General features: G+C 36.1%; 1 protein-coding gene across 4 annotated transcripts; it reads right to left on the bottom strand.

Moving 5' to 3' along the window:
* Positions 1-442: 442 nt before the first annotated feature.
* On the bottom strand, positions 443-9188 carry LOC107047817. 4 transcript variants are annotated; one of them, XM_015270672.1, is made up of 11 exons: positions 9068-9188; positions 8846-8991; positions 4812-4883; positions 4594-4732; positions 4347-4489; positions 3170-3293; positions 2909-3055; positions 1962-2194; positions 1713-1871; positions 1118-1239; positions 443-1043 (listed from the first exon to the last, which is right to left on the bottom strand). In XM_015270672.1, exons 3-11 carry the CDS (start codon positions 4849-4851, stop codon positions 888-890), a joined length of 1263 nt encoding a protein of 420 aa, XP_015126158.1. In that variant the 5' UTR covers positions 4852-4883; positions 8846-8991; positions 9068-9188; the 3' UTR covers positions 443-887. The 4 variants fall into 4 exon arrangements, with proteins under 4 accessions (XP_015126158.1, XP_015126167.1, XP_015126149.1 ...); XM_015270681.1 differs by having other exon boundaries at positions 8846-8923; XM_015270663.1 differs by having other exon boundaries at positions 8846-9188.
* Positions 9189-13138: the final 3950 nt, after the last annotated feature.

Raw genomic sequence — 13138 nt, 5'->3', positions numbered from 1 at the left:
GCGAAGTGGTGGAGAGATAAGGGGTGAGATTAATCGTATCGAGTGAATTTTTTATAGTTTTTTGGAGGTAAAATTGTCCCGATAACGAATGATGTTGAGAGAATATTCATAATTACTGAGCAAAAATGTGATCTATACATCTTTGAATCCCTTCATTATTTTCGTGAATATTTTTTTTGAATTTATCAGAGGTCATTCGTTTCAGAGATATTTGCGGTTTAAATTACACAACATTTTTCGAATTATTCATCTATTTTTTCTCCACCACTTGAAACAACAGATTTCCTACGCATTATTTTATACACATCTGTATCTATCAGTGAATAGGGGCCTCGGACTAATAGAAAAAAGAATATATAAATTATTAAAACCAATTAAACGAAAATTAACAGAATAAAAAGAAAATGACTAAAAGTTGTTTAATTCCATGATAAACATCTCGTCAATGGACTAGAGGTTTTATTGAATGTACAATTCAAATTCGGTACTACAGTGCAGAATATACTCTGATTATATAAACTACCTACAAATACTGAAAAAGAAAATTAAACAAATTGTTGATAATAAAATCAAAATATTCTTTGGTATCACATAATTATATACAGGTAATCAATATTCATATTTAAATGTTGAAAAAGAAAATGTACATTTGAATATGTAGGAGACGTATCTGCTGATCTGGCAAGCTGTCGTATAAACTAACGATATCTACTCCAATGACATGATCAATAAGTACTTCATTATCAAATTAACAAATTGCCCAATTAACGATTGGATTTAATTAATCACTAGGTTCAAATGAAATGAAATATTGCCTAGCCCGCATTTCCCTTGGAAATTCGATTGTTGAATGTTTCGAAACAAAAATAACAATTATTTTACCTCATTCATATAAAATATAAAGCAATAGCGACAATAACTAATGGAATTATCTTAGATCGTAAACAACTTTGTCCGTTCTTCAGGCCTTGCTGGTTCGGCTCGTCTATGTTGTTCCCACCGAAGCTACCGGCAGCTGGGTACCAAGATTCTGTTACAGAGTCCTGGGAAAAGTATTACATTAGCAGGGCAAATTTAATAGAGTGAAAAATAAAGTTTAGAAAATCAGCAATCGTACTTTATTGGTCTCAGGCCAGGTACTCGTAGCCCAGGCTGGGATTTCTGTTGTTTCTTTTGGAGAGGGCGATGTCCAGGACATTCCTCTCCCGTAACTTGGGGATCGTTGGGTTACAATTACAGCTGAAATCACAAAAACCAGCGTTCAAACTCTTCTTTCAACCCTAAAACATTTTTGTTTCATTCTTCTTGCCTTAAAAACTTGTTCACCAATATTTTCCGACGTTATGAGTTATTTTTCCGATAAAAAAAAGATTTTCGGGGTTTTTAAACTTGGAAAAAGCCGGAGGACTTCAATTCCATGAAATAAAATGAAAATGATTGTTGTTTGAAGTTTAAAAAAATGTTTTTCTCATTGAAAAAATTGAGAAGGAATTTACTCGGTTCTTGGATGCTCTGTGTAGATTTTTTTTTCAATTCTAAAACATTGTTACTTCACTCTTCTTTCATTAAAAAAAATAGTTTAATTTTTTTCGAGTTTATGATCTCTTTCTTCAATAAAAAAAGTGTTTTACTTCATTCTTCTTCAATTAAAAAAATTATTTTCGAACCCCAAAAAATTGTTTCCATTTGAAAAAAGTCATGAATGAATTTACCAGGTTCTTCGATGCTCTGTCCAACAGTAGAAATTTCCTTCTCCCCCTCAGCCTTCCCCTCAGGCTCCTCCACCTTCGCCGTCACCTGGGAGTTGGACACCTCGAGTGTCGGTGGTGGTCTGACATCGGGCTCTTCATTCTCTAAAAAATGATAAACAACTTTCGATGACTATTAATCAATATAATTCTCAAAAGCTCCTCTCAACCTTCCTCATCCAGACATTACAAAGTCCCCACATATATCCTTACTTGGAAGAACGTTTAGCGATCTGCCAGTGCTTCTGAACGATGACGCACTGTTTATTGCATTTGTACTTGCGCCGTGGAAGGTGCTGGCCTGTCCTGCGTAGTTGTCGGGCGATAGGGTTCGTTGATAAGGACGTCGGCTGATACCGCGATTTCCTGGCTCTTCGTCTAACGGACTCACCGCAAGAGCCAGGGAACTCTCGGTCACTGGGTCTGGACAGTCGCTACCATTTGGTCTAGAAGTAAAAAAACATTTCAAAAATTAAACAACAGTACTTTATTAATAATTGATAAAAATCAAACTAAACAGGAATCCAATAATAATAATTACTAAACTATCATTATTACAATTATTATACCGAAACAATTAAAAGGAAAACTTTATTCAATTAATTAATCTTTCAATTAATTGATTGAATTATTGTAATAATAATAATAATAATAATAATAATGAGAATAATTCAATAATAATTATTATTAAACTATCATTATAACAATTATTATTCTTGAATAGTTTCGGTCCTTCTTCAACATTTTTTCAATTCCTTTTTCATTTACAAAAAAAAATATAAGATGAACAGAAATTTCCCTTCAAACATTCAACTAATCATTTCCATTTTCATTTCTTAATTCATAAAGATCCAACAGCACACAGCCAATTACAGGATCAAATTAAATAGACAACTATAATAATGAAATTAATACAATGAACAGCGCAACATAATACCCATGACAGAAACCATTATTTATGTTGCTTGTATTATAAAAACTACTAGGCTACCTAATCTATCTAAATGACTTGATAATTTGAATTTTAATTTTTGCCTTTTTGTTTCTTTTGTTTGTTTTTTTGATTCAATCAATTATTACGAGACAAATGAGTCAAAAAAAAATAATTGAAATCGTATGGGTAAAAATGATTTAAAGAAATGAAAGAAAGAGTGACATACATGTAAGCTTGACATTGCTGCTGCAAGAAGCTCAGAGCCCTGTCTAGTATCTGTCCGGAGAACCGGGAGGCTGCACCGCCAGGCTGACCTCCATCACATCTCTTCCTCGTCTCGGTAATGACGCAAGCCCGGAAGTGGTGGTGAGCACTAAAAACGACATAAAACATCAATTTCGTGATGTAATCCCGCAAATGGGGCTCACGAATTTAACGTTATGAAGAACTGCGTCCATATTTTAAGAGGTAGTAAAAGTTGACTGACCAGCAGAGGCTCCTGCGGGCCATTTCCCCCTGGGAGACCTCATCCACCAGCGCTGTGTACTGATTACCGCAGTGCTGAGCCTCGGTAACGGTCGCTTTCAGACAACTCGCGTACTGCAGGTACTCTGAAATTGATAATTTAACGGGTCTCGGGTGAATGCACTTATTCTGCGCGCAATATCTTCGAAGGGACGATGCTTGGAGCTTTCTTCAAAAGAGATTCATTGCAGAAAATTTTTTAGACATTCGGAGTTTCGGTTGACGTGACGATGTCTCGTTTGATAGTGAATTTTTCTCCTGTATGAATATTTTTTGAACGGATAAGTTTGCAGAAATATGTCAAAGAATCCTTCTTTTAGCGAATTTTATGGACTCAAGTTTTATTTTTGAAGCATTCAAACCCACTGGTTTACGTAACTGTGTTACGTTCTTAAAAAATTTTGACTAAAATTTGTGGTATGATTGTTGGAAACTTTCATTGTATTATAGTTCCACTGAAATTTCAACGAATTTTGTCATTGGGAATTTAAAATTTGGTGGAAACGTCAGTGGAAATACACTGTTAAGAAATTACTCTTGAAATTTCAAGTGACGAATCTTGAAATTTTTAATAAATATATCACATGGAATTTCCATTGATCTTATTATTGATAAATCAGTCAATTCTCCTGAATATTCAATGAAATTTGAGTTCCCAGGTTCATACGACGATAAAAATGACTGAAAATCGTGAAAATTCAGGCAACTTTTCTGCTGAATTTTCAATCTCTTGAAACTTCAATTGAATGTAATCCTTGATTTTCGCGACAGGTGTGAAAATCAAAATTGCCACCGAAGATTCAATGACCATTCATCATGAAAAACTTAATTTTATTGAATTTCTAAAATGACTCAGGAATTCCATGAGCTATTCAGTCTCAAATTGAATTCAAGTTCCGAATATTAAAAATGCAAATGTATCTCTTACTTAAATTACAAAAAATTTCCAACAGCGTAATAAATTTCAGGTCAACTGTTCCATAAAATATTCACTTGATCAAATTCAACTCTACCATTCGTTAATACTCAACGAATCTCGTTCGGACTAAATGAGCCAGTCTCTCAGTGTGTGCTGAAAAAATATTTCGCGCCCACGAAATGCCCGTAAATCGTAACGTCACCCGCAATTAGTAAATTACCAGTCTGATAAGAAGTAACAGAACACATCTGATGGACCGAAGCAATCGGCGACTCCACCGCCTGATTGAATTGCTCCCTGCGTTGCTTCGTGAAGCACCTGTCGATATACCGTTTGATGCAGTCGACGAAGCTCGACCATGTCCTATTAAGTAAAAATAAAAGGAAAACAAACATCAAAATTACAGGTTGAATTACCCTGAGAGCTTGTCCTCCCCCGTAATTGCGTCTATGTATAGTATATCCTACCTGCAGACCATATCAATGTCCCTCATGTTGTCCGGAAAAATGAGGTGCGCATCTTTGAGGAGGGGATCGGCGAGGGCCACACACTTCTGGTGGTCCTCCTTGTTGCAGCCCTCGCAGGCGATCACTTGGATCGACACACCTGATCGCAAAGCCAAATTGTGATGACTTATTCCTCGATTACTTGACTCTAAGTACTCTGAATAATTCACGACACTTACTTATCAATACCAGATTGAGCGCAATCGCTTGGTAATACATGTCGATGAATAAATCAGCGGTCTATGGGTCTCCTGAAATGAGAATGTGCCGATTTAAAGACAATTACAATGTAACAGGTGCCGTATCGATTTAGTGTCTTTTGTTCATCCCTTGGATACACGCGCGTTCATTTCTTCCCTCGGTTTAATGGTAATGTCGATAGAACGCTTAATGGGTCATTCCGCAAGGCTGATGATTCATATTTCATGGTGAGAAGTTTGGAGAACTAGATATAATCGGGCCTAGAGGCAGACATTGTGGTCTTTACACAAGAGAATGGGTAGAATTTCTTAACTGTGCAATGTCAACGTCAAGGATTATTCGAAGTTTTTATGATGTTTTATCTTTTAATGGGGGTGATCAGTCCATTGGTCGCGGGTCGATTGAGAGTGACAGGCACTGTTCATCATCATATTTATTGTTTTGATAAGCTAAAACGAGAATGGGGTTTTTGAGAATTTGGCAGGCATCGGAGACAATTCGTCCGCTTTGAAAAGTTCAGGAAGTGTTTTCTGTCCACGATCCATTCCGTTGAGAAACTTAATTGTTTTGAAAAAATTAGAAGGAAATTTTCTTCTTTTTGTTTTATAAAATTCATCAAACCGTGCATCTGTTGAACTTATTCTGTTCTTCTTTATTTTCATTTGTTTGTAAAAATGTATAAGAAATAGAATTTTTATAAGGAAATGAAAATGCATAAAAAGACTACGAAGTGTCCGTAAAATACCATTCTACAAACAGTGTGAATATAATAGAATTTAATCGTCAATCCTCATAAGAACATGAAATTATTAAAATTGTTTTAATAATTAATAATATTAAATAATTTCCAGTGGAAAAAAAAATCACGAAAATTTTTTTTCTGCACAATTGCGAATTTTCAAAAATTCTGCAAACACCTCTGGCGGAAATTTGTCCGCTTCGAAAAGTTCACGAAATATTTTCTGTCGCCGATCTATTCCGTTGAGTTATAGTGTTTGAAGAATTAATGTATCGCAATGTGATATTCAAGGACGAGGAAAGTAATCAAAAACTAATTGGGAATAGTCAAGAGCTTTCGTTGAATAATGTATCGTTTTAGAAATATCCAACTCCTTGTAGAATCTAAATGCCGTGAGAAATAATCAATGAAGCGACGAAATATATAGACTACCTATCATTTTTTTAAATTGTTTATTATATATTGTGTCCAATCAATTGAAAAAATCTTGGAAGGAACTGTTCTGTTTTTTATTTATAAAATTCATCAAACACTGCATCTATTTAATTTGTCCTTTCTTATGCATTTTTATAAACAAATCCCCACACACATTCCCTTAAACAAATGAAAATGCAAATTTTCATTTGTTTATAAAAATGCATAAGCAAGACGACGAAGTGTCTTACAACGAAATTTAGTCGTCTATCATCGTTAAGGACATAAAATTATTAAAATCATTTGAATAATATTAAATAATGCCTAGTTTAGCAAAATACGCGAAAAAAAAATTTCTGCGCAATTTCTGAGTTCGTCTGCACATCTGCGAAGAAAATAAAAGCAAATCCCCGATGCGCACAAGGTGACGTGTCCTGGAATAAATAGTAGAGAGAGCGGAGGGAGGATTGATGTTTCAAACGGATGGAATTTTTTCTTGTTTCGGATCGGGTAGAATTTGCTCATGCGAGATGTCCAGTTCCGGGCATTTCCTACTCAGGAAAACACAACAAAGACCACACCTGAGTGCACCCATGTGCGGCCACTGAACCATGAGTCGCGTGAAAAGGCAACCGGCGTTTGTTCATTAATCCGACACTCGTAATAATCAGAAATAGAAAACAAATTGTATGAAATTAGTGGGATGTAGTTTTTTACGGTGGTTTTCTTGGGAGAGTGATGTTACAATGTTCCTTTCGTTCTTGATGATGGGGATTATGACATCGTGACCGACGTGATTAAAGGAAAACGTTTGAGGACTAAACAATTCGGTTTAGGGTTTATGCAATTGACTCTGTGGGGCTGATGTTCAATATTTCTCGAGTCTTTTCTGGATTTCTATCGACACTTTTCGGTTCTCGCGCGGAAAGTTGTGGTTCGTTAATGACAAAACGTAATTATAGAGCTTACATTTTTTCAAATTTATGGAGGGTTTTTTAAAAATAAAAATAAAATTATAATTGCATTTTCAAAAACTTTATTTTCACGTGCGATGACGGTGGATTGCATTATCGAATTACTGTTCGCCATTTGATGAAAGTAGATTGCATTATGACATTGCGAAGAACATCGCAACGAACGTCAGAATCGAAATATTGATGGAATGAATAATTTAACCCTTCAATGAATGCAACTCATTTTCTAGGAAAGAGGTTCAAGATTTCTCAAATGCATTCTTTGTTTCGATCGATACTCATCCCACTTTTCCCAAATGTAATGGAACAAAATGTAATAATGACGTTTATGTTTCTTCAAATTGAGAAAATTCATGGAGGGTTTTCTTTCATGAAAATAAGAAAATTATAATTGCATTTTCAAAAACTTCATTTCGAGGTTCGATGCATGTCGATTGCACTATGAAATTGCGAAGAACATCCCAACGTATGTCGAAATCGCAATATTGATAAAATGAATAATTCAGTCTTTCCATTAATACACTTGACTTTCTAGAAAAAATGTTGAAGATTTCTCAAATATACTCTTGATTTCTATCTATACACATTCCACTTTTTTCAAATGTAATGTAACAAGACGTAATCATGACGTTTATATTCCTTCAGCTGGAGAAAACGGACGGTTTTTCTTCATAAAAATAAAATTATAGTAGCATTTTCAAAAAATTCATTTCAATGTTGGATGACAGTCAATTGTATTATGAAATTGCGAAGAACGTCACAATAAACTTCGGAATAGACATATCGAAAGAATGAATAATTCAGTATCAATAATTCTCAATGAATGCACTTCATTTTTTAGAAAAAATGTCCAAGATTTCTCAAATGCGCTCTTCACTTCTACCGATAAACATTTCATTAGTTCCGACCCTAACGCAACAAAAAATAATGACAGAGTTTACATTTACTCAAAATAAAACCTAATGCATTGTTTTGTTTTCATAAAAGAATACATATTTACACTTAAAAAATCTTCCGACATTTGACGACAGCAATTACCTCTAATGAAGTGGTTATGACCTCATAAAAAATGACAACGAAAGTTCTCATAAAAATGTTAAGAAGCTAAACAATCCACTGAAGTAGTTTACGAATTGATTTTTCAGCCAACGCATTTAAATACTAGTGAAACCCCTCAGGTTTTCTATCCACATAAATTGTGCTCGTTTCAATACCTGCAATGGGGGTCTGTCAATACCAAAACGTAATAATAAACTCGATATTGAAACAAAACCGAGAAAATCCAAGGAATGTTTCTATGAAGAAGGAAAACATTTTCAACAACTCCATTCAACATTCGCTGACACCATCAATTAGCCGCATTATCTTATGCTCGTGCTTATACACTAAAATTGATTTTTCTAAAATTGTTTTGAAAACCCACGCACATCGTCGATGTGTGTCGGATCTAGTTCCCAATAACTCTGTATCTCTGAATAATTCACTGGTTGCGCACAGTATTTAAGTGCAAGGTAAGAGCCTTGACTCTGGGATTACCACAACGTACGTGCGTTTTCTTTTTCTTCATTTCTTTACTCAATGCCCCTCACACCGACCCCCCCCCCAGAATATGTAGAACAAACTAATAATAATGAGAGCGAAAGTGAATTTCATTTAAAAAAATACGTCTATATTTTATTTCGCGTCAGCATGTAGTGCATGAAGAGGATCTACGAAGTCGGGGAATCACCGGCATGTGTAAATAGAGGAACGCAAGAGTTACGTTCGCAGGGAATGGAGCAATTAGACTGGATCAGGCATTCAAAGCGAAAAAAAATGAATGAGTCCCGAACAGAGCAGTATTTATTGCTCTATTTGTAAGAAATAATTCTCAAAAATCACTCACCAAAATTCTTGTCTGAATAGTTCTCCCCGGAGCAATTTCCAATACCTTTAAACAGGCAACTCCAAGTTCTGTTTCATCCTAGAAACAATTAAGCTCTAAAACATTTAAAAAACCACCGGAAAATGACCTGAAACAAACTCCCACTCCTGTCTTTCAAAAAAAAAATCGATGAGGGAACGAAAGAAAATGCACGTTATTCCACTGATTGTTTATCGAGATTACCCTTCCAGGCACACGTTCACAGTTGCTCAAATGTACACGAGATCCTACCGTTTCGAGTTACGCCGAAGTACTGACTCGTGAATTTACAGGAGAAAACGTGGGGCGATAGTTTTGTACACGGTAAAAGTATCGTCCAGGCGAGTGGAGTCCAGGTTGACCAGGTGTTTAACTCCTAGAGTCGGCTGAGAAAGGGTGGGGAAAAAAGGGTAGTCTCTCCCTCTCCTTTCTTCGCTAATCGATGCCCATCAGACAGATCATTTGTCATATTAAATTTTTAACAGGTCCTCACGACCTTTGCATATCAACGTCTATAATTTCTATTTCAGATCTGACATTTCTAGGTTTGATTAATTCAGGGCTTCAGTTGTCGGACTGAATATGGGAATTATCCACTTCCAACTCATCAGCTCTATCCATTTTTCAATTATTTAGGGGAAATTGTAAATGGCTTACGTGTCTTCCAGCATTATAAAGTAAAAGTTGGAGTTAATTTTGCGTAGAAATAGAGAAGTCGTCATGAAACTTTAGTTAATGGTCTTTTTATGAGGAAAATGCTTTCTTCGTGCTTTTATTTTTCATTTTGTTTTCTATTTTCAGCATTTAAAGCTCTTGATTTATTTTTTATCAATGTAAGTGAAACGCCAAAACTGAAAAATAGTATTGAAGGGAATGTTAAAAAAAATTAATGGGAAGACCCAGGGCTTCCTCTAAGAATTTCTATTGCAACAGTCTATTTGTTTTTTATTCTGCGACAATTTTATTAAAAATTATGCGCAACTACAAAGAATTCTTCTCTAAGAATTCTTGGGGGTGGATTTTTCAAGTTTTTCTGTCTTGGATTTTATTATAAAGAAAAATAAAAATACAGCGGAAAAAACTTATGCCCCGAAAATTGATGTCAAAGATTTTTCTATAAGAAAATCAATATCTATTAATTTTTTTACAGAATTTTAATAGAAGTTCAATAGAATTCTTATAGAGTTCCAATAGAAATTGAATACTATTTCGTGAGGAAAGCGCTGGATTTTACTATTGAATTTTTTCATGCACGGAGAGAAAAATACCTGACAAATCCGTGCGATTCCCTTAAAAAATTAGTGTGCTACAGGTTTTGAGGACCTTGCGCTACTTTTTCGAGGGATTCCCTTAAAAAGTCGGGTGCCACATCTGAATTTTTTGGTGATTATTGTTCGGTCCGATCGGTTGGTGAATGCCACCCTAATTTTTGCCAGAATTTTCTCCTCGTGTGCGTGTGCTCAAATAATAAATTCAAAACTTCTCTTCGGTCAAGAATTTGTTAAAAATTTTCTGTAGTCTTAAAGTAAAGTAGGACATTAGGGTGAGGGAATATTCTATTTTAAAATCTTTTATGGGCTCTATTGCTGCTCTACATCTTGACGTGTGCCCTCGTGTATATCAACTGCCCTCTTGTCTGACCCAACAATCTCCCGAAGATAATCTCAAATATAACTTCGGCCTCCAACTGTGCGGAATAAATCGATCAGACTCGGAGACTCTTCTCCGTCGTTTCCCCCGTAATTAAGAATTGCTTCAATTATTAAGTCTCTTGATTTAGTTAACAGCTCCGCCGGGGTGTACATCAGTGACACGACTAGCTATTTGTTGAAACATCGCTACGACACTCGTCGAAGTCCCTAATATCATTTTGAACTATTGAAGACTGAAATTATTCTCGTAGATTCGTAATTACACTATTTGTATGGCGTGATGGGAAATGCTAATGATTTGGGGGAACAATTGTGACTATTGTCGTGACGATGCACGGTTCGTTGGGTAAGCCATTGGGGACAGAATTTTTTATTATACTCTGTGGAAAAATAGCGTGGAATGTGTGACCTCGTGAATTAGTATCTAAAATCTGTCGGTTTGGTTTTTGTGGAGGAAAAAATCATTCAATTAGGACGAATTGCTCTGGCGGGGCTATTCATGGCATATGTTTTATGACTTTATCTTTTTTGTGAAAGGGGTTAATAACAGTTACCTAACAAGTTCTTTGTTGCAATATTTTTCCCCTTTTTTTCTGGGCGAATGTTTACCCTTGATAATTCAAATTAACTTATTAGAATGATGTTAAAAGTCATCCTTCAAATTATTTTTTCAATTGCGCGAGGCAATATCTATTGCGTTGTTCTGTGTGGAGAATTACTAAAGAAATATTGTCTCATTACAATCCATTATTGTTCGGAGGAATTTCTCAGAAAATATTGACACGGAGGGAAAAATTCAATAAAAATTTCCAGAAAAAAAAGTAAAAATTACGTTTCGAAACGTAATCCGCGAGCAAAGTCAAATCACGGACAAAAAAATTTAATAGAAAAACCTATCGAATGTAAAGTGCCAGAAATACACAATTTTGAAACCTTCAAAAATAAATTGGCTTCCTTCATCTTTCTGAGATATTCTCCAGAAATTCTCCTAATCCTCGGAACTTCCACCCCGGCCCCTGATTTTTTTCCACCGCAAAAAAATTGAATTCAGGTGAAAGGAATAAATGAATCAAAATCAGGCATTGCCCGGGGAAATGGCACCATGGATAACGGGAATATGCAAAGTACCCTGCATAGCTTTTCAGGAGGATTCAAAGTGTGTTACCCCAAGGGGGTAAGTTAAGACGGTCAAGCTGAGGGGTCGATAATCTCTATCCCTCTTGGGTCAGCCAACGCTTGACACGCAAACCGAGCCATGTAGGGGCAAAAAGTTCACGATACGTCTGCTATGTTTCATCCTGCACAGTTGATCCCCGTGACTGAGAGGGGAAAAAGAATCAGCGCATAATTAAGGGACAAGTCAATGAGGAGTCCCTTTCTATTACTCGACGGAAATTACAATTATTTGCGCATTGCCGAAGGGTTTCTGCATGCGACTTTTGTCGGCTCCAGTGAAAATACCCGGGTAGAAGCGTAGAGGGCTATTTTTCCCCTGATAAAATCGCTGAAAATACACGCGAACGGATTCTACAGATTAGCCCGAGGCTTTATCGAGCCGCGACGAATTTCTCGGGTTTCTTATATTCGTTGGGAATTACTTAGAAGCGGTTTGCACCTTTCATAAATCATTGGAATGTCCCGAAAAATGGGTCGAGTAGTAAAGAAGTGGTGGAGGAATAGACGAGTTACTTTTTTCCTTTGAAGTGTAAAAAAATTGGTGTCACACGAATTCTGTAGAGGAGTGGAACTTTTCTTTGTGGAGAATGACACGGGATGGATGGGGGTAGGGAAAATTTTGTCATTAAGACGTGTTGACAGAAGGAAGCAAAAGGAAATTTACAGGTTTGATAAATGCAGGTGCAATTGAAAGGAAATTAATGCAAAATTAAGGATGAAGTAGGAAGAGGGCAGGGAGATATTACAATATAGAATTATTTTGATGATGAATGATTCCATAAGAAAATGACGAAAGATATTTTTCGTCATTCCGGACGTAGGCAGGGATTCACGGACGCGTAGCGAAGATAATACCTCGCGAGGGTGATAAGTCTGCAGGGTCTCACCTCGTAAAGGTCAGTCTCATTATTTATTGATCTCGATTGAATTCGGCGCGTCATCATCTTTTGTCTTGACATTAACTTGTTTCATTCGGCATTCTTAAATGACAAAAGTGATTCAACTGTTTTTGGTAGCTTCTTTGAACTCTTCAGAACAAAATGGTTCTTTTCAGGTCCAACTGGACTCTTCGGGGGCTCCAAATAATAAAGTGGCGAATTGTGACTGTTTTATGAAGTATGAGGCCCATATTTTTGAGTTTCATCGTGTGACATACAATATTTTATGTCTCTGAGCCCGGAAACAGCAATTTAATTCAGGGAATCGATGTTAAAATCGCGGTTTTACGGTTAAAATTATATTTTATGTCCCAAGTAGCGAGAACCGCGTTTTAACCGAACAAAGCGAAATTAAAATGGCCGTGACTATTCGCACAATTGCGTGAATCACTCCCGTACACTCCATACACTCCACGCATGCGTGAAGTGTGTGTTTCACGCAGCCGAATTTTCATACTGCTGTGTATTTCACGCAGTTGAAGTTTCATACTACTGTGTGTTTCACGCAG

This window comes from Diachasma alloeum, unplaced genomic scaffold, assembly GCF_001412515.2.
Source record: "Diachasma alloeum isolate Michigan unplaced genomic scaffold, Dall2.0 Dall_scaffold_00183, whole genome shotgun sequence".
Classification (NCBI taxonomy): Eukaryota; Metazoa; Arthropoda; class Insecta; order Hymenoptera; family Braconidae; genus Diachasma; species Diachasma alloeum.
The sequence above is the reverse complement of the archived record's forward strand: the minus strand, read 5'-3'. Positions and strand labels throughout refer to the sequence as shown.

Coding starts and splice junctions, on each gene's coding strand:
- LOC107047817 (XM_015270663.1), bottom strand. CDS start 4,851: ATGTATTACCAAGCGATTGCGCTCAATCTGGTATTGATAA. Junction 1,872..1,961: donor ATCGCTAAACGTTCTTCCAA/GTAAGGATATAT, acceptor AGTCATCGAAAG/TTGTTTATCATTTTTTAGAG. Junction 1,240..1,712: donor ACAGAGCATCGAAGAACCTG/GTAAATTCATTC, acceptor TTGTGATTTCAG/CTGTAATTGTAACCCAACGA.